Source organism: Hoplias malabaricus, chromosome 12, assembly GCF_029633855.1.
Source record: "Hoplias malabaricus isolate fHopMal1 chromosome 12, fHopMal1.hap1, whole genome shotgun sequence".
NCBI classification, from domain to species: domain Eukaryota; kingdom Metazoa; phylum Chordata; class Actinopteri; order Characiformes; family Erythrinidae; genus Hoplias; species Hoplias malabaricus.
This window is the reverse complement of record NC_089811.1, coordinates 30,668,036-30,694,359: the sequence shown is the minus strand read 5'-3', so window position 1 is coordinate 30,694,359 and position 26,324 is coordinate 30,668,036. Positions and strand designations below refer to the sequence as shown.

Below are 26,324 nucleotides of genomic sequence, written 5' to 3'. Positions count from 1 at the left end.
CAATCGTAGACTTGCCTTTAACTTACAACATTTTAGCCCAAATTGTAGCTATACAATTTCATTTTGAGGACAACACAATTAAACTAGATTATATTTGTTTATATGTCATAATGCATTATTATTGTTATTATTATTGTTTTGATTATGCAGAACTTTCAACTACAAATGTATGATTTTTGATGTATCAATTGCTAAATAAATCCATTATTTCTTGCTGTAAGAGGGTTATAGGCATACAAGGATTAAAACTAAGGAATTGGTTTAGTTGAGAATTAGCCGTAGTTTCAAACACGGAAATGATATTACATGTGAAGTTAGCTATTTTAAAATAATTCCTGTCATTGCCTGACTAATCTGGCTTACTTTATGTGTTTTCCTTTGAGGAATCATGGGTAGTGAATTTGTGTGGGGAAACCTTGGTGCGCTGGCATCCTCGCTTCCCTTTGGATCTCTGTGTCTCAGCAGTTTTTAATTAAAATGCTCCATTTGTGCCACCTACCCTGGCTGGCAGAGAGTACAGGAGAATAAATTACTGCTCTCATCCCCAGGCTGCTGGCTAGAGCCCTGCGTTTCACTGCAGCACATTAAAGCTGACAATCCCCTTTAAAAGGAATGGATGGGTTTTGTTCATCATCACGTTTAAAGGAGCAAAGAGGAGGGAAAATAGAGGAGCAAATCACAGAACTCCATATATGATTGGCTGAATTTAAAATTGACAGACTTCATTTGAAATGAAGATTTGTGGTCTCAATATGACATCTATTTAGACATCTGTGCAAACAAGCAGGGCTAGGGGTGGGAATGTTTATCATTATTATGATACATTATTTAAAAATTTTTACTTGAAGTATAAGATGTACAATGACCGTTGCCTAAACTAGTGTAATGTAATCACGTAATGTTTTTGCCTTGAAATACATAGTAAAAATGGAAATTAACCTTAGCCAAATTTAAAATTGATCTAATAGTGTCATTATTTCCTCATAATTTATGTACAGTGTCATTGCCATTTTGCTATAGATTCCCTACATATATTGTAGTATTCCTTTCTTACCTACAACAGCATAAACTCACTATTTAAAGCCACAGATACCTAAGGGCAAAGCACATTTGAAATAAATAAAAGCTTGACTTCTAAGCTTTAAAATAGTTTCTTGCCATTCAGAAAAATTGTCTTACCATGACACAAACTGAGGTAATTTGGGAAGCCCCTACATGTATAAGAATACAACCCAATATATAAATATTGATTATTTAAAATATAACTTACATATTATTATAGAATAAATTTTATAAATATTATCACATTAATAACAGATTTATGCATTATCCTATACATGCTAACCTAACGCACAGGTAGGGTTTAGTCACATGAAAAAAAAAATTCTTAAGGATAGTATTTTGCCCATTTTCCCTTTAAAGATGTGCACACTTTTACATGATGTCCGTTTTAACAGTTCATCTTAACGTCTTGCAATTACTAAGAAAACAACCATTTCATATTAAAAATACAAAGTCATATTCTACAAATACTGGCAAAACAGCACTGAAAATATTCTACATGAGAGTCACTGAGATATTCTTCCTTCTTCACCTAAGTTATGATCTGACATTATCTTCCTGCTCTCAGCACAGTTGCAACTCATTAAGATTTCTCCTACCTAGCGCAAGCCAGCATTGACTCCTAATCTTCATACCATAGAATAAAGGCAACAAGGTTATAGATTCACAGCATGCTCTTGTCCATATGCATGGGTTTTTGTGCTCATCCACAAGCCACTTAAATGTGTATTGCTCCAGAGGTGCTTCAAAACACAGCAGCCTTGACCGATTGCTCAATGATCCTATGACACCATCAAGCGTGTGATCTCTCAGAGCGCTCCATATAAACAATATCACTCACAAGGTACCACTTAGTCAAAAGGATCTGGTTAGGGAAATACAGTGTGTAGATTATTTGACTGGTTATATATGCAAAAACTTTGTTGTAAATAAGATTTGCATTTAATTGCCAATAGATAAAAACCGGGCATTTTTCCTGTATGTCATTATATTAAGATGGAAATTATTTTCTGACAGTGACAGTGATTTTCAGTTTGGCTGGTAAAATGTTTGGCAAGAATTAATCAAAAGTGTGAATCAGCTAATATATTTTCTACCAATTCCTCACAGAGATTAAGCATTCCTCATAAACAAGTTATGGAGCAGTGCAGTGAATAAATTATTCCTCCTCCCTTTTAGAGAGTGTCAGTAAAGATATCTCAGTCTATAGAAAAAATCAATTATTTATCCTGTTAACTAGAGAAACTGGGGAAAATATCAACTTTCCATTTTCAGACAAATTCTGTAAATTAAACTGTAATTATTTCCTATATATTAATGTCCAGACTTGTATTTTATGGCTATGAAAACCAGCTCATCACACTTTTTCTGCACTTATCAAAGCATGCCATACTTATGATTTACGCTTGCCTCACGCTTGCATCTTCTGTGTGTTTAGTTGATTGTGATTGGTCTAAATCATCTACAGGCTGTGGACAAGCTCTATGTTATAATGTAAAAACCTCCCTTAAAATTGTACCTCCTGTGATATGAAAATCACGTTCTTTCAAATGTTTAATAGCAGCCCAAAATTGTCAATTTCTGCTGTTATCTTTCAACATTTCTCTGTTAACAATGTGATGTGTCACTGATATTGTGCAATAATTTTATGTGTAATGAATGCTGTCTAACAAAGATTTTTATTTGGTTGCTGTCAGGATCAGTCATTTTGAGCAATAAAACTCATGGATATGAATATAATTAACAAATTGATTGTGTTGTTTATTACACTAATTTACAAAAGAAAAAAAGAAAGAAAGAAAGAAAGAAAAACACGTAATTTCTCACTGAACCAAACTATGCTCTGAATAACATCTCATGCTCACAAAGGACAAAAAACATAGTGCCTCCAACAATAAAGAAAACCCTGTGAATCCGTTATGAGCACAGTGACACATTGTAGCACACAGAAAGCTCTGATTCTACTCACAGCCCTTCTTCATGACGTATTCAAATGATGTGTATGCACATGTGTGTTGGCATACATCTCTATGAAAGACAGAAATAAACCAGCACTTTTACAGCTAGGACTTGGCAGGCATGCTGACTTCTCAAATATGTTTAGAAAGGTACTAAATATGTGTACATTTCATAGGGTGAAAGTGGGGTATTGCTCATTCTGTTTCACGTGGGGTTTTGAACAAAAAACACAATTACAGCATAACAACATTGCACAATCTGGAATGGAGGAAACACCTTCTACAAAAACACTTCTGAAGGCCTGCACACCACACCACAGCTCCACAAATAGCTTTGTTGTTAAACATTGCTGAAAATATGCAGCGGTAATAGTAACAATAAACAAATAAATAAAAAATCAGCTAAAATACACAATATATAAAATAAACAATAACAAAGTCAAGAGCAAATCATAGAAAAATTCAATCCTCAGGGAATGTAATACTGAAGACATATTTAGAATTGTTAATACACCCTCTGAAAAAATAGCCTGGAACAAGCATTAAAGTTTTAGCAGTGCAGAGGTGCCCCCTACAGCTGGGATTAAAACATTAGTCTCCACTATGTCAATAGCTCTTCGTGTCTCCAAGAATGCCTCCCACTAATTGTGAAGGAATGGCTACAACCAACCTATGGACATCTGTGTCAGACCCTACTGTAGGATATTTGCTGTAGTAACAGCCTCTACTCTTCTGGGAAGGCTTAACATTTTGTTGGAGGAGCTCTGTTAGGATTTCACTGTGTTTCACAAGAGCATTTATGAAGTAAGGTATAGATGTAGGATGACTAGTTCTGGATCTCTTCAGTTCATGATCCAAGACCTACTGTATCAGAAATTAGTATACTTTAAATAATTTGAATGCATTAATAAATACTTCTGAACATATAGGGTCAGCTTTCAAGGCAGGAAATAAGAACAGGCCTCAGTTGAAGAATCTGCCACAGTAGTTAAAACTGTAATGTTAATTCTTGATTGATGTTCTATATTTGGTTCACATCTTTAAACAGGCTGGTCAACATCTCACAACATTCCCTGAACTTCCTATAACAAACGGAACACCAATTAGATGGTCAGTTGACAGATCAGGATCTAGCATACAAGAACCATGTCTCATTATTGGAAGTCATACTTTGCATTTACAGTTCAAGTTTGTATGTTACACACACACAACGCAACATTTTTCTTACTGTAATATCAATCAATAAAGGAATAAAAGTAATTAATACCTGCAGTTTGCTAGGCCCTAGCCCTGAAAGTCATAGAGGTTTGGGAAGCATTGCCTTCCAATTATGCAACGTGGAGTAAGGTTTAATACGAGTTCATCATTTGCCTCCAGAGAACAATACGTCACAATGAATGATACCGGATACAATATATGGTATGGAAAATTTAAAGAGAGACGTCAAAGGCTCAAAGTGTTTGATAATGATCTTACTCTATCTGTTATGACAACCTTTGTAGAAACACTGCTACAAACTTAGTGGCTGTATGCATGGTGCTTAGCATCAAGGGACATTTCACTGTCAAACAGTTCAGCAGCTATGAATATCTTTGTGCTGCATGCAAGAGTGTTTTATGCACTCAGCATGAGCATTTTCCTAAACTGGAGGTGTAGACCTCCGTGTATCATTTGTTTAGAATTATACAATATATATTTATATATAAAGAAGGAAACCTGACTGCCCAAAATGGAGTAAGACAGGTTGAAGAAGTGCACCTTTTTTTTTACCCCCCTCTAGGTTATAAAGATGTTGAAGCCACCTCTTTGAAGGTAATAAAGAAAGGGGCTTTCTTTCAGAATAAGCAGTGCACTCTCCATCCTTTATAATGCAGTCTGCAGCTCACAGCCCTGCGCAGAGGAATGATGAAATAAGAGCTAAAAATAGCACCCTCCCAGGATCCCCCTTTGCACAACACTGTAAACACTTCATACCAAAGGCAGTGCTGAGCAAAGTGCTGCCTTATCTCAGATTTTGCAAAGCAGCTGGCTGTTCTCACCTATGCAGGAATTAACAATAAATCTTTAAAACAGGACCGAGGCCATACTCCACAAATACGCTTGGTGAGAATGATCTTTAGCATGTTTCCTCTTTCCACCGCTTAATGAGCACTGTAGCACAGCTAGAATAGGATGCAGCCGTTAAAGCAGAGTGATTCTGCACCCGGCAAGCCATTTAGCATTTCTAACTTTACAAAAATGTAACTCATTCATTCATTCATTCATTAATGCATTCATGCATTGTCTGTAACCGCTCATCCAGTCAGGATGGCAGGATGAAACCTGGAGGAAACCCATGCAGACACTGGGAAAACACCAAACTCCTCATAAGGAGGCAGCCGAGGCGGGGCTAGAGCCCACAACCCCAGGACACTGCAGCTGTGTGACATAATACTACCTGTTGCACCAACATGCTGCCCAAATCCATCCATCCATTATCTGTAACCGCTTATCCAATTTAGGGTCGCGGGGGGTCCAGAGCCTACCTGGAATCATCGGGCGCAAGGCGGGAATACACCCTGAAGGGGACGCCAGTCCTTCACAGGGCAACACAGACACACACACATTCATTCACACCTACGGACACTTTCGAGTCGCCAATCCACCTGCAACGTGTGTTTTTGGACTGTGGGAGGAAACCGGAGCACCCGGAGGAAACCCACGCGGACACGGGGAGAACACACCAACTCCTCACAGACAGTCACCTGGAGCGGGAATCGAACACAACCTGTTCACAAGAGTGTGCACAAGAGTGTCCACAACCTCCAGGCCCCTGGAGCTGTGTGACTGCGACACTACCTGCTGCGCCACCGTGCCGCCCGATGCTGCCCAAATATAATTTAATATTTCAAATAATTTTTCAACACTGTATCACAAAACATTGCCTGTAACCATACCAAATTTTGTAAACCCATCTGAATGGGCATTACCGTTGCTGAAAATAATTTAAATGATAAACAAATTAGCAAATAGGCTTAATGATTTTTAGCTGGTTATCATGTCCATACGCCAGATCTATCAGGCACAAAATATATAGTCACACCTATATATTCTGCTGTGTTTCAAAAGACAATCTCAAATGGGCGGACTGACACAGTCAGGGTTTCTTACATCATAAACCTAAGAAAACAATCTTGTCAACTTATACAGCAGAGCTTTTAAGCTGGAGGAAAACAGTGTATGTGTATTTGGAGACAGAAGCAGAGTCTTGTATGGAATAAAGACAAAGAAGTGGAAATGTATCTAACCAGTTTCAATTAGGGGATTTCTTTTGAAAATAGCTTCTTCTAACTTCTAAGCATGTCATTTTAGTCAACAGAAATTTATTGGTTTAAGTTCTTTAATCAGTGACTGAAGGGGGAATTTAAATCTCATTCATCTATAATGATTTATTAAAATTAAATTTTGGGCATGAGGGTTGAACTATCACAGTGAACTAAAATAAATAAAGAAAAAACTCCACTGATCTATCCATGTCAAATTTGTGACGTTCAGTCACTGCAGATGTTTCATATGTGAATGTATTGTGCCATGGTTGAGTTAACTTTTAAGGACACAACAAAATGTACATTCTTCATAATCTGATGGATGACTGTTGGAAATTTTTTTTGCAAGTTTTGAGATAAATGGGCTTACACACTGAGGAAAAAAATAATATGAAACATATATATGTATCTAATTTAGATTAAGTTTAGTGTCTTATAAATATAGACTTACTATTTACTTATTATATTATTATTATTATTATTATTATTATTATTATTATTATTATTATTACTACTACTTCACGCGTTATACGTGAAACGACTGTTGCGAAGAACAATTTGCCCATGTTTTTAACGCCTTTTTCTTTGCTTTACATGAAATATGCCAATGTTCATGACTTAAATGCTACATAAATAAAATAAACAGCTTTTCTTTTATTTATTCAAAATAACATTTCTGAAGAAAAAGTCCTTTATATTCCTCGGAATAACATCCTTCTGAATCTGCCACCTTGGTCTAACCTGAGCAAAAATCCAGAATTATACATCGAATAATTTGTGGAATGATTGAAGAACTGAAATGTGTATTTAAACCAAATAACCTTACCCAGGCAGTGACCACGGCCCCAGAACAAGCCCAAACAAGCCCCAAACCCACAAACACCAGGTAAGGATAAGGAAAAGAAAGAAAGAACCTACCTACAGTATCCTGGTCTTTATTCCTCTCTCCATCCTGGAGCACGACGAACAGGCAGCTGAAAAGACCCACAGCCCAGCACAGGAAGAGGGACATTAACCGTGACTTTAGATTCCTCTCTTGTTTGCGTCATACAATAACAACCACAATGTTGTTTTAAAGCTAAAACATGTCTTGTGACGTGGCTAGTGACATATGGCATTGCAAACGAGCTTCTAGGGTCGTGACTGTTTAAAGTCAGGACTAGCTGACAGGACTGAACTTAGTATAAAAGACTGTGGACTTTTAAGTTTGCGCTTCTGTGAAATCGCAGATGAGGTAAGCTTAGCCTATATCGATAGTAACTTACGTTTCGATTCTGTGAAAAAAATACTATAACCTATTTATGAGTTTGGGTTCATTTGTAACTTTATGTGAATTATTTTATCTCTTTATTTCTCCTCTGTTCCTTCTTTACACACTGTTGTGACAACACACCCGTCAGGTCTCATTTCTTTAGTAAGAAATGTCCCTTCATTAACAGGTGTCTGAGGGGTTAGCTTTAGCGCTGCCTGGATGGGGACGACGAGGAGATCGGTTGCCATGGCAATAATTTTTTTTTCGCGCTGACGTCACGCGGCCACTCTGGTGAATCCCTTATTCCAGGATTGTAATAAAGTGAGCAGGAAGTATTCATGGGGAATAATATCTGAACATGTACGTGCTGTCTGGATCCATCAACAGAGCAAGAATGAACAAGTCAGAATTCACTTTAAGAGTGAATCAAAAGAATCGTCCAACTCTAATCTTCATTGATAATATCGCCCCCCTTCCATTATTTATAAACAATGCCTTGAAAAGACAGAAACGTTTTAATTAAAACCCTGGTTATTTGGCTTCCTAGTGGGAATTAAACCATTAGAGACTACGTGACAGCGTTTTAATGGGTATTAAATGTGTCCTTTAGCTTTTAAAATGTAGCTCGAATCTGTCCCATTACACCTGTTTAGTCGATATCTGTTTTAAAAATAAAACCTTTACAAATATTTGGTTTCTCTCTTTTTCTTCATCATAGCTGAGGTTTTAATTTTTTTTTAGTCAAATATCATCAACAACCTTGACTAAAATACATCCATTAGCATTTTTAAACTGTATACTAACATATTGTTTATGAAGACAACAGTGATAAATCCAATAATCACATTTTCAACACTTCATTTCCTAATATTCAATTTAGTGCTGCCACCTTATGGTGAATATTAGTTCTCTCAAAAATGATATTTTACTCTTGTTACGGTTATAATGCCATTTCACATACAATAGTCCCTACTAATTAAGTTTTCTCAGTGGGTAGTGTACACACTGCTGAGTGTAAAAAGGGCGTGAGTGATCAGTGCCAGTCTTTGTGTGTGTGTGTGTGTGTGTGTGTGTGTGTGTGTGTATTTAGAAGTTCCGTAGGAAGGTCACCCATACCAAGCCATAATTAAGGTCTCAGCAAGCCATCGTAAGCCAGGTTTATGATGCAGCATCTGTCATCACTCAATGGGAGTGTAATTTGATTCCTGGCTGCAGTATTCTGCTTCAATCAACCACATTCTGTCAATACAATAAAGTCTTAAGGCTTAAGTGATAGGACTGAAAATAATTATGGTCTCATAAAATCTGTGTACGTTACATTCTGACCACCCAAAGATTTCAGAATGTTAGTACAGAAAATGGTAAGCTGAGGCTTGGAATACAAGAGAGTACAATTAACTTCAGTCTCTCTGGATGAGTACAGTGGTGCCAACACTGGAGTCTCTTTACTGATGTAGCAGAATTGGACACTTAGTGTTCTGCTACAGACATCTTGAGCTTTGTAGAGGGTGGGGGTGGGGGGGTTGTTTTCACCTTCTCAGCATGGTAACACTGTGTGAAGTGAGTGTCCTAGCTAATAGGTAGTACTTGCAATGACTAAAATGGGGAGAGAATTGGGTAATATAAAATAAATAAATAATATGCTATAATTAGGAGTGGCATGGTGGCACAGCAGGCAGTGTCACAGTCATACAGCTCCAGGGACCTGGAGATTGTGGGTTCAAGTCCCACTCTGGGTGACTGTGAGGAGTTTGGTGTGTTCTCCACGTGTCCGCGTGGGTTTCCTCTGGGTGCTCCGGTTTCCTCCCCTGATCCAAAAACACACGTTGGTAGGTGGATTGGCGACTCAAAAAGTGTACATAGATGTGAGTGAATGTTTGTGTGTGTGTGTGTATGTGTCACCCTGTGAAGGACTGCCCCCCACTTCCAGAGTGTGTTCCTGCCTTGCGCCCAGTGACTCTGGGTACTCTCAGGCAACCCTGAACTGGATAAGCAATTACAGACAGTGAATGAATGAATGGTGAGATTAGTTAATGGATTAAGCAGCAAAGATAATGATGATGATGAAATTAGTAACTGAAAAAAGAACTGAGAAGAAAAAAACAGAAACAGAAAATGGCCCACATGCTCACTGCACTGTACTGTCTGGACTAACACTGTGTGAATTGTCTTTGTTCAGTGACCTGGGATGATGTGATGTGGGGATATACTTGCCTGTGATTATATGATAATTCATATACCCCAGGGCTCCTCCTGTACCTAAGTAAATGGTGTTGTTTGGCACACTACGGGAGTATTATAAATGTATAATTTAAAAAGTAATGTCATTTAATTATCATTAATTAAATTAATTTAATTAATAATTAAGTACATTAAGTAGACCTGTACATTAGCTGAAAATGTTAAAACAGTCACACAGAATCAGTAAAGAAAACTTTATTTGGGTTCACTTGGTACTAACCACTAGAGTTTGGTCTCTTGGAGTTTGGTTTGTAAAATAAAGACTTCTTTTTACATTAAGGCTGCATGGCTTCCAAATTCAAATGGATGTTTATTTGTTGAGGCCTACTTCTGAGATGGCATCCTGAAGAGTTCTGAGACGTTTTTTATTTTGAATTGACAGTGCACCTTCTCACAAAGGGCAGATAATGTTTAAAAAATACACAGGGAAATTAATAATATGAACTTAAGTTCATCTACATATAACAACATAGAAATAATACTATCTGCAGCTTTGGTATGTTAGGTATAAGATGTATTAGGTTAAAAGTTGATTTTATCCTACATGGGTGAAATCTTGTTTTCTCTCTGCTGCCTAACAGTAAAGAATAACAGTGGTTGGCTTAGATGACATTACTGGGCACATTCGGGTGTTTTGTTAACATGAAAAACATCCATTCTGCCTCAAAGCATTTTAAAAGGTGAACACCAGGTTCAGTGAACTGGGGTTAAGCTCACCTTAAGCTCACCTGCTACAGTGAGATTCAACTGGTGAGATTTTGTTTCAAAAAATGAAGGTAAGTATATTTACTTAATAAAGTAGCCTATATCTGATTAAATGGTGAAACGCTCGTCATTAATGTTAGGATGTGTAAGAGTGCGTAATGTATTTTATTGTGCATACACCAGCATTATTATGAAATTGCTTAATATACAGTATTTCTGTTTACCAAGGGCAGGCAGTATGATTTATATGTATCCCCATTCTCCTGTTCCTTTGTTATTTCTCTCTTCAGTGTGAGAAAATATTTCATATATTAGCCTTACCTATGAAAATTGGTCTTTTCTTCCATGTGCATGAGACTCAGACTTTTCTCCCCCTATTCTCTCTTGCCTTACAAGGCAACCATCCTGTGTGGAATGTTTACTTTTGCATTCTTTTCATGGGATTAAAGTAATTCCTCTCAGCTGTGGAACACTAACAGTGACCCAGTAGCATAAAAATAACCCATGGCTTGGGAATGGAGCATTAGGCTGATTAAAGCAAATGCAAACAGAGCTGGACATCCGTGTGGCGAGGGTCAGCTACTTTCTACAGGTCAAGTCAATGAGACTTTTTAAAATGTTTGTTGTTATTTTCATGACAAGTACAAAATAGTTAAAAATACTTATAATGGATATTTTTTTACCTAAAGTAAAATGACTTCCCGAAGACATAAACATTAGCTTAATAGTATACAAAGATTTAACTACTGAAGTCTGAATAGATTCCTGGATGCCTTTCTCATAGTGAGTGCTGCTGCTGTTATAGACGTCTCTACTTGCTTGGCTTTACACTACAGCAGGGGTTTCTGGGATGACCTTGCAGGTCCCAGTCTCAGCTGCCAGCTAATTAACTCATGGGATAGGCTGTTAATTTGTGGTCATGCCTGTTTTGATGGTGCGTTTCCAACTGCAAGATGAAGAAGACATTTTTAGAGATGACAAATTTAGTTGTAATATGTCTATAGTTTTTTTTTTAAAAAATCATTCATTCATCTTCTGTAACCTCTTCATCCTGATCAGGGTCACAGTGGGTCTGGAGCCTATATGGAATTGTTTAGTGCAAGGCAGGACACATCCTGGACAAGGTACCTGTCCATCGCAGGGCTTCACACATACTCATTTACATACTGAAACTGTCGACTATTTCACACAACCAATCCACCTAACAATGTGTTTATGGACCATGGGATGAAACCAGAGCCTCCAGAGGAACCCTCCACAGACACAAGAAGAACACACCTCACAGACAGTGACCTGAGGCGGGGTTTGAACTCCTGGAATGCTGATTATCCACCCTGAATATTTCTCCATTCTTATTAAACTGAATGTTTGTCCTTGAAGCCATTCCATTCCATCCATTTTCTGTAACCGCTTATCCAATTTAGGGTCGCGGGGGGTCCAGAGCCTACCTGGAATCATCGGGTGCAAGGCGGGAATACACCCTGGAGGGGACGCCAGTCCTTCACAGGGCAACACAGACACATTCACTCACACACTCACACCTACGAGTCGCCAATCCACCTGCAACGTGTGTTTTTGGACGTGGGAGGAAACCCACGCGGACACGGGGAGAACACACCAACTCCTCACAGACAGTCATCCGGAGCTGGAATCGAACCCACAACCTCCAGGCCCCTGGAGCTGTGTGACTGCGACACTACCTGCTGCGCCACCGTGCCGCCTTCCTCAAAGCCAATAAGTTAAAAATATATTTGTTGTAATTAAATGTATGGGATAAGTTCTCTCTCTCTCTCTCTCTCTCTCTCACACACACACACACACACACACACATACACTAATGGGAGATGATGTGGAGTTGTTTAATGCCTAAATGTCCAATGATAAAAAAAATTCAAATATAAATTTTCATCCTCATTTGCTGTTTCTCATGAATCCTCTTTTTATGTGCACAATGGTAGTTTTAAATATATGTGTATTGCTAAGGGTTTTAGCACCAGTATCATTACTTGCTATTGGAGCAAAGAAAAAATGAGTCTCATTGTCTTTCCCTGTTTGCTAGAAGAGGGCACTCCTGGGCTCATAAAGATTATCTGTTCACCTGCAAAGCATGAACTTCCCGAACTGGTCTCTCATGCTGAAGTGGATGCCTATAGAGGGGTTCTGGATAAAATGGGGTTGGAAAATGCTCGCTGTAGGCCTTTGTGCAGAAAAGGTTGTTGTTTCAGCAGACCTCTCCCCTCTCTAGGCCACATCAGCAGTGTAGCCTTCGGGCATGTGTCGGACCCTCATTGGCAAATCTCCTGAGTCATCAACATGCCCTGATTCATTGTTTAGGGAGATTTGGAGACCTACTGACCTCCAGCCATCCACTGCTGCTAAATTTCTCCCTCTCTGTGTTCTAATTACACACACTGGAACACTAAAGTTTCTATTGTGTGTAAGGAATATCACAGTATATAAGCTCTTATATTGCTTTACACATAAGGTTAACAGTAATAACAAGGTTGACCATATCTTTCACAAATATCCAGAAATGTTTTTTGTTTTAATATTTTCACCTTAAACCTTATTCACTTTCACTTGTCACACGGACATTTGTCCACTAGAGGGAGGTGCTGAGTAATTAAAAGAAATGTATAACGTACAATTTATGAAATTCTAGGCTCCAAGTCACTTTTTCTGTGAAGAATCATTAGATAATTTAGCTACAGAAATTAAAACTTTCACACCAGATTTTCACATTGCCTTATTTTAAATCCTAAAGTCTAGTAGAAATTTGCATGACAATTTTATTGGAACCAAATTTATATTAGTTACACTGTTTCTCATTATGGTTAAGCTGGGCAGTGCAGGATAGTCCAGACCTGAATCCAGAAGTGGATTAGTTGAGTAATCCAAACCTACAATGATCATGAACAGAGGGAAGTGATTACAGAAAATTAATGAATTAACAATTAATACAAGCTAAAGGAAATATACTGCATAGAGTGGTCAATAAACAATCACTAAGTGCCTTAGCCCTGCCTCTGAGAATCCAGTGTATTGTACATTTTACTTCAAAATATGTCATCTGTACAGAACAATCAATATTTTACTGGCACATTAACCAGATGAATAAAATCTAACTTTCTTCATTCAATAAAGTTTACGTTTACTCATCATGTATTCGCATGTTGTTTTCGTTTTTGGGACTGAACACGACCCCGCGCCCCAGTTCTCACAGATCAGTTTAACTTGTTGCACGTTCGGCTTTCACTGGAAATTTTCATCCGCCATCTGCTCAAGGAGCATATGAACCTCTTCAATAGACTTCAATAGAGTTTACATGTCACCATTTACCATAGACCAGGTATCCAATTTGTCCAGTGGAAAGCAAAAGGACCATTCAGAGTCGAGTGGAGTCATGTAGGTTCCATGCAGTGGAAAAGCGCCATTAATGTTTTTAGCCCCCCCCCTGCAGTGTTTTCCCTGCTCTAACATACCTGACTAAATTCAGAGGGCCCTTAACAATCCATTCATGAGTCAGATTATGGATTGAAAATATTTCATGACTCTTGTCTGAATTTGTTTCTTATTTACTTCCCACATACTGCACTACAACTGCCGTATTAGCTGAACCCCCCATAGCAATGCTACTAAAACCTCCAGATTAGTTTGTGAGGACACTAAGGGAGGACTGCACTGCGAAAGTTCATGAGATTTCTTTATTAAATGATTAAATGCCATAGTGACAATCACAGATACACTGAACATTTTAAAACTCCTGAACACGGCGGATGGAGCCAACTGCAGCGTGAACAGCGTTCCAGTTAGTGTATCGGCGGTACTCTCCCCTCTCCAGCAGGTACTGCCGACCTCTGTAACTGGGATGCTCATAGAAGACCCAGGCTCCTTCCAGCACATTGCAGGACTGGACCTCACGGTGACGGAAGCGGTCAGACAGAGAAGGCCAGTCTTCAGTAAACTCTATCAATCTGGCCCTGGAAGTCAGGACACTCATACAGGCGAATACGGGACATTCTAGACTTCTGTGGGACACAGAAAAAATGACTAGTTTTCTTGGCTGAGCGATTAATATACACATGTAGTTGATGTAAGGTCTAGTAGGCTCTGGTTTAGGCCTCTGCAAAACATGCCATTTTGAAGTTGTACAGTCCAGTGGCATGTATTAGCACAATTGTCTCCCTATCAATACTGGAATCACTATGACTGGGAATCATCTGATGTTGTATGTGTATCTTACAGTGAGTGATCTAAATTATAAAGTGAATTTTTTTTTTACATTTTTATTTGGGGAAGTTGACAAACTGGGCATGTGGGATACATAGTGTGAAACCTATAGTGAATGTATTTAATGTTTTATTTTTTCCAATTAAAAAATTGGAACACAAAAAAAAAAAAAAAATAACAAGATCAAGAAACATGTAATTTGACCACTCTTATCCGTATTTTTATCATCTGTATTGTTGTGTGAATATATTTGCAGACGGGATGAATGAATACCATGTTGTCACACATCTTGCTTTGAGAAAACAGCCGAATTAAGGCAGAGTATGGCCACTTCTGGCAGCTAGACTCACATTTCGGATTATACGGCATGACCTGACACTATCGTTGTAACCCATCCAACGCTGGTAGTTGGGGTATTCACCTCTTGTCAGGACATACTGGTATCCCATGTAGTTTGGATGCTCATAAAGAACCCAGGCACCACTCTCAACACAATGGAGTTATAGCGGCTGAAGTAGGAGGAGAGATCTGGACAGTCACTGTTGCATTCATAGTAGTGACCTTGGAAATTTCTATCCTCGTAGAAGATGATCTGTGTATGAGGAAGTGTGGGAGAGATAAACACAAGATACGTATGTAATATGGGGAAAGTTGGGATATAAATACATATATTTTTATTTTTACTTTGCCCATGGTGTCCATGTTTGTTTTTAATAACACTAAAAGTCCCCCCCCCCAAACCCCCTTTTGATTTATGCCATGCATTGACCAGGGCATGGGGCAGATTTATATATGTGGCACATTAAATTGCACTGCAAGGGGAATCATTGTCATCTGAATAGCCTCCACATTTCCATCTTCACAATAGCTGATGCTGCAATTGTTTCTAAATGTGCAGCTTAATTCTTTAGTCTTGTCAGCCTTTGTGTAGGACACTGACCTTTTGATCCCACAATGCCCGATTCCAGAAACGATTTATTGGGCCAATTAATTTGTTTTCCAGCAGCTGGTACTGTCATGGTTACAGTGGCATTGGCTTCTGACCACCCACTCATGCCGTTCAATGGTTTACACCTAGTTTCTCACAGACAGGTGGATTTCATGAGCTCCTCCCTAAACTCTCAGGAGTCTTAGAGATGCAGTTCATATTTACACCCTTAAGTGTATAAGATGACTCAGGCCTTACATGTGAGCAAAATAATGTGAGAAACTTAGCATAGACTGTGCATATGGTTGTAATAACATATAGAAAACATCAGAAACAGAAAAGAGAATTTTTAATACCACATAACACAATTTCTGATCTTTACATCACATATTTTAAGAACACTATTCAATTTATTAATTGCAGCATACAGAACTACACTCAGTAGACTCAATTTTAGAACACAGAATTGCGCTATAAAAATCATCAGGCATATCTGTTCTGTTTTATTCCACAAACCTTCTATGGGACTTAACTGAGGGGAGTTAATATCAGGGTTTGTTTAAGTTATGGTTGAGTAAAAGCAAATGCAAATTTAATTCTCATGGAAATGCTTTCTGTCATTAAATGTGCACACTCTATGTTCTTCTATTCAGACCCATGTCTTGCTTTTCTAAGCTTATATTGTTTATTTATTAATTCAGTTTTTGTACATTTCATTACATTATAACATTTTTGTGTCATTATAACAATTTGGGCTCTTAATTATTTTGATTAATTACTTAATTAATTTAAGCAGTTAATTTTAGCAGTCATTATGGGATTATTATTTTTTAACTGAGGGTAATTTTATATTTGGGAATGTTAATCATCTGCTTTTGTTCCCTATATTTACAGAAAGTAGTTTATATTTTAGACCTTTAGCTTATTTCATGTTCAGATTCAGGTAAAAATGTCAGAATGTTCAAAATGCCATTTTCTTTTTTAAGACACAAGAAATATAGAATCCTGCTGTTTAGAAAAAAAAACGTGTTTCATTTCCATATCACTGGAAAGACAATATTTGATTTCACCTAGTTTTAATATTATATTATTATATTAAGTGGCACAGTGGCACAACAGTCACTGTAGTAGTGTCACTGTCACACAGGTCGTGGGATTGTGGGTTCCAGCCCCACTCCTGGGGACTGTCTGTGAGGAATCTGTGGTTGTGTTCTCCCCAAGTCTGCGTGGGTTTTCTCCCACGGTCCAAAAACATGTTGGTAGGTGGACTGACTACTTAAAATGTGTCCATAGGTGTGTGTGTGTGAGTGAGTGAATATGTGAGTGTTTGTCACCCTGTGAAGGACTGGCGCCAGGGTGTGTTCCAATGATTTAATGAATCAATTATTGATTTAAGTAGCAAGATCAAAATGTACGTATATTTTACATTGTACTGCGGTACTGATTTTTGTCTGCATGTGTACCACATAAAATGCTGCTCTTTGTGCTTTAATTACTGCAATCTTGAAACAATGTCTATAATGTTTTTCTTTCAGCAATTGTGTAGTGCTATGACTATAAGCACAACTGACAAAACAATGCTTCAAGGAACATGTTCTTTATTTTTATCTTATGTATTTTAGTGTTTATAGCAAATGGTGAATGGGGTTCAGTACTCCCACTTCACACGGCGAATGGAGCCCACTGTAGGATGCATGGCGCCCCATTCGGTGTAGCGCCTGTACTCTCCCTTCTCCAGCAGGTACTGTCTCCCACGGTAGTTTGGATGTTCAAAGATCACCCAGGTTCCTTCAGTGACCTTACAGGAGTGGAATTCTCTGCCGTGGAAGCGCTCCTGGACAGAGGCAGTGTTCTCGGTGATCTCCCAGGACTGACCCTCGAAGTTAGGCCTTTCAAACAGTTTAAGTTTGTATGGTCCATTGACCTGTTGATATATAAGAATGAATGAATGGTTGTATTTCCATCATTATTTATACTAGCAGTTCACAAACTTTTAGTGTAGAGTTCCCCATGTATAGAGTAAGTACCTCCTCTGTTATTGGGATACATCACAGCATGCAAGATATATATGATATATTGCGATTTTAATAATGTAAAAGATTTAACATTTACATTTTTTAATAAATAGCATTATTTTTATATAATATGACAAAAGGACAGGCGGGTTACTACTAAGCAGACCCATAAATATCCCCAGTATGGAGGTCTACTCATCTATATTACTTTAGGATGAATGTAGATGTGAAAAAGCAATATGGTACAACCCTGGTAAATTTATGAAAAGTCATATTTCTGCGTAAATATGCCATAATATACCTATTTACCTCAACCACAACTTTAATACGCAGAAGTTAAAGATTTTATCAAATCTGAAAGATCCAAGTTAAATGGGTTATATAAATAAACTGACAAGGAAATATAAAATATGCTGTTTTTAAAATATTTTTTAAATAATTTTGAAATCAGACTAACATTTCTTATTAGACGACAGGACCGGACACAGTCATTAAAGCCCATCCAGCGCTGGTACTCAGGATACTCTCCAGGTGCCAGAATATATTGATAACCCATATAGTTTGGCCGCTCATAAAGGACCCACCATCCACCTTCAACTCTTACAGAGTTGCAACGGCTAAAGTATGAATGCAGATCACTGGAGTCACCCTTGCATTCATAGGACCTGCCCTGGAAGTTCCTGTCTTCATAAAACACAATCTGTCAATGAAAACAAAGGAAAGTTTTAAGTTTGTTTTTTGATTTAAAAATCTTATCATTTTTATTTAATCATTTAGTAACCAGGAAAAAAAGCTTTTACCTTTTCCATCGTCATTGTCAGGACACCTAATACTACACACTGTGGAACGTTTCAGGCCCAGCTTTGCTATTACACTTTATATGCATCCAGAACAAAGGATCCAGGCACATGGTGTTACAAAATGAATCAATCCAAATTATTTATCTAAGCTTAATGTATTGTTCTAAAGCAACCCAATCACTGATCCCCAAACAATAGAAAATAGAGAGAGCCAAGCATCCTATCCAAAAACAATACGTGATACTGGCCAAATCAAAGCCAGTGTAACAACAGCACTTTTTACTAAAGCAAGCGCATTTGTTGTGGGGTAAAATTATCAGAGAATTATTCTCAAATTGAAAACAGTGCCAACAGAACTGGGGGAAACTTTTTTACTTGTTTAAGAAAGGATGAATATAATTGTATATGATTTTAATTGAGCTTTAATTTTCAACAGTTATATCTACACTAACAAAATTGTCACATTGGCAATAACCTCAAAGTTATATATACAGTACCTTACATTAGGGAACATAACTGGACCTTATTCTGTAATATTTATATATTTTAAAATAATGTTCATGGGGCGGCACGGTGGCGCAGCAGGTAGTGTCGCAGTCACACAGCTCCAGGGACCTGGAGGTTGTGGGTTTGATTCCCGCCCCGGGTGACTGTCTGTGAGGAGTTGGTGTGTTCTCCCCGTATCCGCGTGGGTTTCCTCCGGGTGCTCCGGTTTCCTCCCACAGTCCAAAAACACACGTTGGTAGGTGGATTGGCTTTCTGTGGCAGGGCTTGGAGGAGACGTTACAAAATGTTAACGGTCAGTGCTTGATGGGTGGTGACTAGAAGGACTCAAAAGTGTCCGTAGGTGTGAGTGTGTGAGTGAATGTGTGTGTGTGTCTGTGAAGGACTGGTGCCCCCTCCAGGGTGTATTCCCGCCTTGCACCCAATGATTCTAGGTAGGCTCTGGACCCCCCGCCACCCTGAATTGGATAAGCGGTTACAGATAATGAATGAATGAATGAATAATGTTCATTTCATATGCCCCATTTAATCTCCAGGGCTTATATTTGTTCAATCACTGGGCAGAAGGCAGGAACACACCCTGGAGGGGGAGCCAGTCCTTCACAGGGCAGCACACACACACATACATTAACACACACACACATATATGGTCACTTTTGAGTCACCAATACACTTACCAACGTGTGTTTTCGGAAATGTGGGGGGAAACCGAAGCCCCCAGAGGAGCGAGACTTGAATCCACAACCCACAAGTCCCTGGAGCTGCAGAACAGCAACACTACCTACTGGCACGGTGCCGCCCAGGGCTTATATTATGTTGTTTAATTTTATACAATTTTGTAATCAAAGATTCCACAAATATACCCTCCTCCTTCTGAAGAAGAGAATGTAATGCACCTTTGCATTACATTCCACTGTTGTACTTTAGTGACCAATAATGAACCTCTACTGTACCTTTATCTGAAAGTGTAAGTGTAGTTTGTGCCAGCATAAATGTTATATGCCATATATATATATATAAATTTATTGTCTGTGACTGCTTGTCCAGTGCAAGATGGCGGCAGGTCTGGAGCCTACTCGGCATCACTGGACACAGTAAAAGTGTGTTTATTTTAGATGATTTCATGAGTATATACTGAAAATCATTGTATGTAATATGAACTGAGGTAATTTTGGGGCATTTCTTTGAAAAGTGTTGGGTGTATGCTGCACATTTGTGGTGGTTGAGCTGACTCACTAATGTTCCTAATGTCTAGAAAAGTGCTATGTTAGTGTAACTATGTGTAACTATTATATTATTAACGCAAAAAGAGCACTGATGTGGATTTGTTGAGGTGTGGGGTTCTAAATTAAGGTGAAATGATTCAACACAGTGGGAGGTGTCAGCCCAGTGAATGCAGCTGTGGTACTCAGGGATGTACTGGCAACCTCAGTAGTTTTGCTGATCAAAAAAAGCCCCATGCACCATACAGCACCAGGAGTAGTAGTTCATAGCACCATACACAGAGGGATAGCAAACAGTGCAATCTGCCATCTGGCCTCCAATGCCTGGCCTGTCATAATACAAATTGTTCATGTATTTCACAGAGCTTCAAAATACTCTGTGAAAAAAAAAAAAACAACTTAATTTAAGTTGGCACTTGTGCATGTTAGTTTGTATTTGTAAATCCAGAACTACATTATAAACAACTGATGTGGCACTTGGCATTTTCTCTGGGTCTCTTGGCAATCTCCCTGCAACATGTGATGTGTACAGACAGGGACTGCCAAAAAATTAGCCTTTCATCTCATTTTTGTGTGTTAGTCTTTCACAGAATTATGACAACTTGGAGCAGCCTGTTTAATTCATTTCAAACTCTACATCAGCCAGAATCAAAACCAAGTCTGACACTCTGATAATCTTACATGTTTGACTCAGCAACAGGACCACCCGCTGCTGATGGCCAACTTTCCTGGGCTCTTGAACTACTCTCCACGTAGTTCATATAGGATTCAGCAGCCACTCTCTACCCAGATGCCATTACATTGGCTGCTAAAGGAGGGAGGGAAGATCTTTGTTACTGCTGCTGCATTTATCACAGCTACATGTTGTATGTATCTGCTCAGTTGTTAAGCATCTATTGTAAATTATTATATATGATAAAATCGTGAACAGTGGGTAGGTGAAGACCCTAGGTGTAGATTATGTACAGGGGATGACATGCTGAAGCATATTCTATCAGCTTGTAATGTTAGTTTGTCGCAGGGGAAGTATACATGGAGACATAATCAGGTGCTAAGGGTTTTAGCATGTTTTGTTGGACAAAGAGCAAAAAAGTGATTAGGTTTGTGTGTGAGGGGGGACGTATTTAAGAGTGCACTGAGTTAACTACATTAAGATATGGTGCTGTACTCTGAAAGTAAACAGTTTATTTCATAAAGTTAACAGTTTCATTTGAGGATGCAGAAGATGAAGCATTCGAAAGGAAGAATGACCCCTGTGAAAAGCTAGAGATGCAGTGGGTGGTTTGGATACTCATGTGCTGGGCTCAATGAGTAACCGTAGATGTTAAGGGTTGCTGGATGCTGATTGGATCATAAATGGCCACAGCAAACCTAGGGTGTAGCTGTAGGATTGGAACAATAGAAATTGTGTGGCTGCTGGTAGTAAAAGTATGGGGTGGGCTTAATGGCCTAACTGTGGGGTGTGAAGCTCTAATGGATTGGCATAGGCTGTTTTATATCTTATTTTGTGGATGATTATAATGTATTAAAGATATTTTTGTATCATTAAATTTAAATTCTGACTAGTTTTAATTACCAGTAAACAACTATCAATGTCTTGTAGGAAAGGCACTGCAAAAACATTTGACTCATTGGAAAATTCAGAACACTTACATTAAAAAATATAATACATATGCCTTCAAGGAAGTTCAAGTAAAAGTAGAAATGTACTGATGTATACATTTTAAATACCTTAAATACCATTTAAAATCAGCAAAATTTGAAAAAAAAATTTGAGTTGCGTTAGGAAAGGCATCCGGTGTAAAAAACATGCCAGATCAATGTTGCAGATCGCGGTCGATAAGCTGTGGCGACCCCTGATGGGAGGGAGCAGCTGAAAGAAGAAGAAGAAGAAGAAGAAGTAAATGGTTTGTCTGGCTTCATTATGAGCTTGTGATGAAAAAGTGCTCTTCACAATCTGTACCAATGCTTACATGAATTAATATATTATTTAAATACAACTGTATAAATGAATTATAAAATTAATTAATGTAAAAATAATGAGAAAATCACATATGCCTTTCTTATCATCTCTATTATTGAGTTATACATTGCAGCACAGTTTACATAATTAACATTATTTATTTTGTATTTAGTGGAAAATAATAAATAGCAATGAAAAGCATATTAGAAGCATGGATAGACTTATCTAGATTATTCTTTCTAAAATATCTAGAATAAGGACTTCATTCCTTTATATAGCTCTGAGAAAAAATAGTCTAGGGTTAATTCATCATTAATAATCACTATACAAATCACATTCCTGGATGTCACTCAAGAGCCAAGACAAACAGCACAACAGAAATGACATTTTATAGTTAAATAACTATGCAACATAACTTCCAGCTGAACAATTCAATCAACCAAACAAGCCTTATTAGAGCTTAGTTGTAACAAATTCAAGGTTAACCCTAACAGCATTTTATCTAAGTGGCAACTACACCAGAAGTGCTCAAGTCCGTGGGTGAATTTTAAATATAACAACAAATACAAGGGTCATAAAAATGATTAAACATATTCAGAACCTAGTACCTATATTTTGGTTTTTATGTTTATAAACAGATTGAATAGAAGCAGGTGAATTAGTGGGAGTTAGAACCAAACTCTGCAGAATGACATTACCAGGACTAGAGTATCTGCACTAGATATTCATATTTACAGTATGGTTTTGCTATTTTCTCTTTAATCCTAAAATTTTCAAAAACTTTACAGTAGAAAAATTTACAGTGGCATATATTTTTAGACATCCCTATATATTGTTCACTGTAATCACCCATATGCCTAATATGACAAAATCTTCAAGAACTTGTCACATGTCATGTCAGTTTATTGTTTTGTACTAATATATTATCCACTAAAATTAAAATATATAATTAAATAAATCTTCAGGGTATTGAATAAATGTTCACAACAATGTCTAAATAAATTTTCCTTTGTTTCCACATTGCATTTTCTAACTTGTGAAATTGTGGATTCATTTAAAGACCACTTTCACTTCAGTGCGATGTACACTGATGTTTTGGTTCTGTGCCAGGGTCTGATCATGTGATTAGTCGTGTTTTCCCTGCCATGTGTCTTTTTCACATGTTTGTTGTTCATGTCTGCGAGTGTATTTCCATACATGGTCCCTGTTTGTGGTCTTTATTCCTATATGTGTTTATTAAATGTCCATTTCTGAATTTGCTTCTCTCCCCATGTTTCATGCTTTACCTGATCATCTCAAGAAGTGTGGTGTTATAAAATTATATAACATCAAAAACATAAATCCAGTAAAATAATTTTGTTTTCTAAAAAGGATAGATATAAGGTGAGTTAGTGTGGAAAAAATTGTTTCCAGATATTCTCCTTGATTGTATGAATCAACATAAGTAGTATGAAATATTAGAATAACATGAAAATTAGAACAAATATAATGAGTCAAATGCTATCTAATGTTATCTGAATGGAGTGTAGGAGTAAAGTACTGTTGCCTTATAACATACAGATCGGTAACATTTTTCTGGCTCTCTTGTTGAAAGCCCAGAGCTTGTTGAGTGCTGTGAAATTAACAGAAATCACAGATGTGCTTGTTCATCAGGTTCCAGGATATTTGAATGACAAAACCCCTTTGCCAGCCTATAAAGTATAAAAGCCATTTAACTCTTCATTCAGAGTGGCATTGGCTGGATTCCCACAAAGACCATCAAACATGGGCAAGGTAAGTTTTGGATGGACTGGATGACATGGAGAGGTAATGCTGGATTTCTCTCTAGTTTTCACATATTAAACAATAATAGTAAATAAAATATGTTGTTGCTCCAATATTCTACATTGTTTAAAAAAAGAACTTTCTTATGGTATGTGAATAATTTATTCTGATTGGACAGACATTGTGATTGGCCATTAGGTTTTTGGAAAAAATCAAATCTCAGTATATTTTTGTAGATCATCTTCTACGAGGAAAGAAACTTCCAGGGCCGCTCATATGAGTGCAGCAGTGACTGTTCTGACACGTCTACCTACCTCAGCCGCTGCAATTCATGTAGGGTAGAGAGCGGTTGCTTCATGGTCTATGATCGGCCAAACTTCATGGGAAACCAGTTCTTTATCAGAAGAGGGGAGTATTCTGACTACATGTCCATGGGCATGAGTGATTCCATTCGTTCCTGTCGCCTGATTCCACAGGTAAATGTGACTAAATACCTTTACCAGTTAATGTTAAACAATTACAATGCAAATGTGAAAAATATTCATCTCAAAGCTATAAATTGAAATATGCTATGGGTTTTTTGTTTACGTTTACAGTGTTGACTGTGCTGTCGTCTTGAATTTGTAATTGTTGATTAACTATACCTTTAAATGCCATTCTGTCTTGTAGCATAGGGGAGCTTTTAGAATGAGGGTCTATGAGAGGGAGAACTTTGGGGGACAGATGCAGGAGCTGATGGACGACTGTGATTCCTTCCGTGAGCGCCTCCGCATGTCTGACTGCCAGTCCTGCCAGGTCATGGATGGCCACTGGCTCATGTATGAGCAGCCCCACTACAGAGGCAGGATGATTTACATGAGGCCTGGAGAATACAGGAGCTTCAGGAACCTGGGAACAAGTCATACAAGATTCAGCTCTGTCCGAAGAATCACTGAATCCTGTTAGATAAATAAGCATGTAAAAAAACAATTGTGAGATTCATCAGATGTAAACAATAAATAATGGATCAGTACACCTGGGATAATAACTAACTTATTTATGCACATGGACATAAAAAACACAAAACTCACATGTACAATGAATTCCAAATAGCTGCTGCAATCTAATCGATGGTTAATTTAAATACTAAGTTCATCCATCAGAATGAAGGTTATAACCTGATATGTTCTGTGATAAAAATCTAACCCTAGTGCTGTTATGAGGACTTGCAGAAAAAAAAAAAATGCTTTACAGCATAATAGATGTTAAGCTTCTATAACAATGTGACCCATATGCCTGTCATGGCTTTTCCTGAATTTGTTCCATGCATCAAATCTGGAACACTTAAACTTAACTCATAATCCACAGAACTAACTAGTTAACCAAAGAATGCATGTACACTGGGAATCAACCGGCGCAAAAGATTATAGACAGCAAGTAAAACAGGTTCCCCATTCACCATGTTGCATTGACGTAGTTGCAGTCATACATCTATGACAGAGACATAGCAAAGTGATCAGCAAAGACATCAGCAAAGTGATTTCAGAGTGAAGAGGGCAAAAGGAATATAACACATGCACAAACAAACACTAGAAAATGAAATGTTATGTAGTAAGCTGCTTATATCTAATTTATGTTCTAGAGTCACCAGTACACTGCAACGTTGAACAAGGCAGACTCTTATAATTAGCAGAATGTAAAAGGGCAGAAGTCATCATTTGAATTTTTGTGATATTCAGATACAAATTTCAAACTTTTATAATAGATTTACAGTTTGTAAAATATTCAAATTATACAGCAATACACACCAAAATGGGTCAAGGCTCACTAGTTTGTGGCAGGCTTCAGGACAGAATTATCAAACATAGACAGTTAAGGTACCAAATTAAAGTCTGAGCATTCACTGATTATATACTCTATAAATAACACGTATGGCATTTAAAGGGACACTGTACTGGGTTAGAAACAAGTGTAAACATCAGATTTAAACTAGGTAAATCAGAATAAAATACACAAGAACAATAGGTTTTTCCTGTTTGGTGAGCGTAAAAGGCCACTTGGAGAGGTGCATGAGATTAGTTTCTCATGGAAAGCAAAGAAAATCCTTGTAAGATGCTGGCATAAGGTGTAGACAAGATATCATTGCTGCCCAATCAAAAACATGTACTCATCATAAAGAACACAAAAAGAGCTACTAGACTGTGTTCTTGCTAAATTCTTCAGTAATTTAATACGCATTGCTCTTTAAACTCATGCTGTACAGTACAACCTTATCACAAGTAAGTAATTTAATCACGAATAAGAAGGGATAAGAAGCCACAGGCACCGGCACCCCTGACTACATGTAAGTCAAAAAGCTTTGCGTTTCAACTGCCCCAAATGGCTTGGGTAGACT

The 26,324-nt window shown here is 37.8% G+C and overlaps 3 protein-coding genes across 3 annotated transcripts; 1 reads left to right on the top strand and 2 right to left on the bottom strand.

Moving 5' to 3' along the window:
• Positions 1-14,277: 14,277 nt before the first annotated feature.
• On the bottom strand, positions 14,278-15,455 carry crygs3 (crystallin, gamma S3). Its single transcript, XM_066686735.1, is given in 5 exon segments — positions 14,278-14,496; positions 14,498-14,551; positions 15,104-15,246; positions 15,249-15,345; positions 15,438-15,455. Coding segments are annotated over 5 exon segments (531 nt in total).
• Positions 15,456-17,329: 1,874 nt separating this feature from the next.
• On the bottom strand, positions 17,330-18,511 carry crygs4 (crystallin, gamma S4). The gene is made up of 3 exons (XM_066686847.1): positions 18,497-18,511; positions 18,154-18,396; positions 17,330-17,605 (listed from the first exon to the last, which is right to left on the bottom strand). Exons 1-3 carry the CDS (start codon positions 18,509-18,511, stop codon positions 17,330-17,332), a joined length of 534 nt encoding a protein of 177 aa, XP_066542944.1.
• Positions 18,512-23,950: 5,439 nt separating this feature from the next.
• LOC136710531 (gamma-crystallin M3-like) lies at positions 23,951-24,895 on the top strand. Its single transcript, XM_066686117.1, has 3 exons — positions 23,951-23,959; positions 24,187-24,426; positions 24,620-24,895. The coding sequence occupies exons 1-3, from the start codon at positions 23,951-23,953 to the stop codon at positions 24,893-24,895; spliced, it is 525 nt and encodes a 174-aa protein (XP_066542214.1).
• The last annotated feature ends 1,429 nt before the right edge of the window (positions 24,896-26,324 follow it).

Coding starts and splice junctions, on each gene's coding strand:
- crygs4 (XM_066686847.1), bottom strand. Junction 17,606..18,153: donor CCTGTCGTCTAATAAGAAAT/GTTAGTCTGATT, acceptor ATATATCAACAG/GTCAATGGACCATACAAACT.
- LOC136710531 (XM_066686117.1), top strand. Junction 24,427..24,619: donor CCTGTCGCCTGATTCCACAG/GTAAATGTGACT, acceptor TCTGTCTTGTAG/CATAGGGGAGCTTTTAGAAT.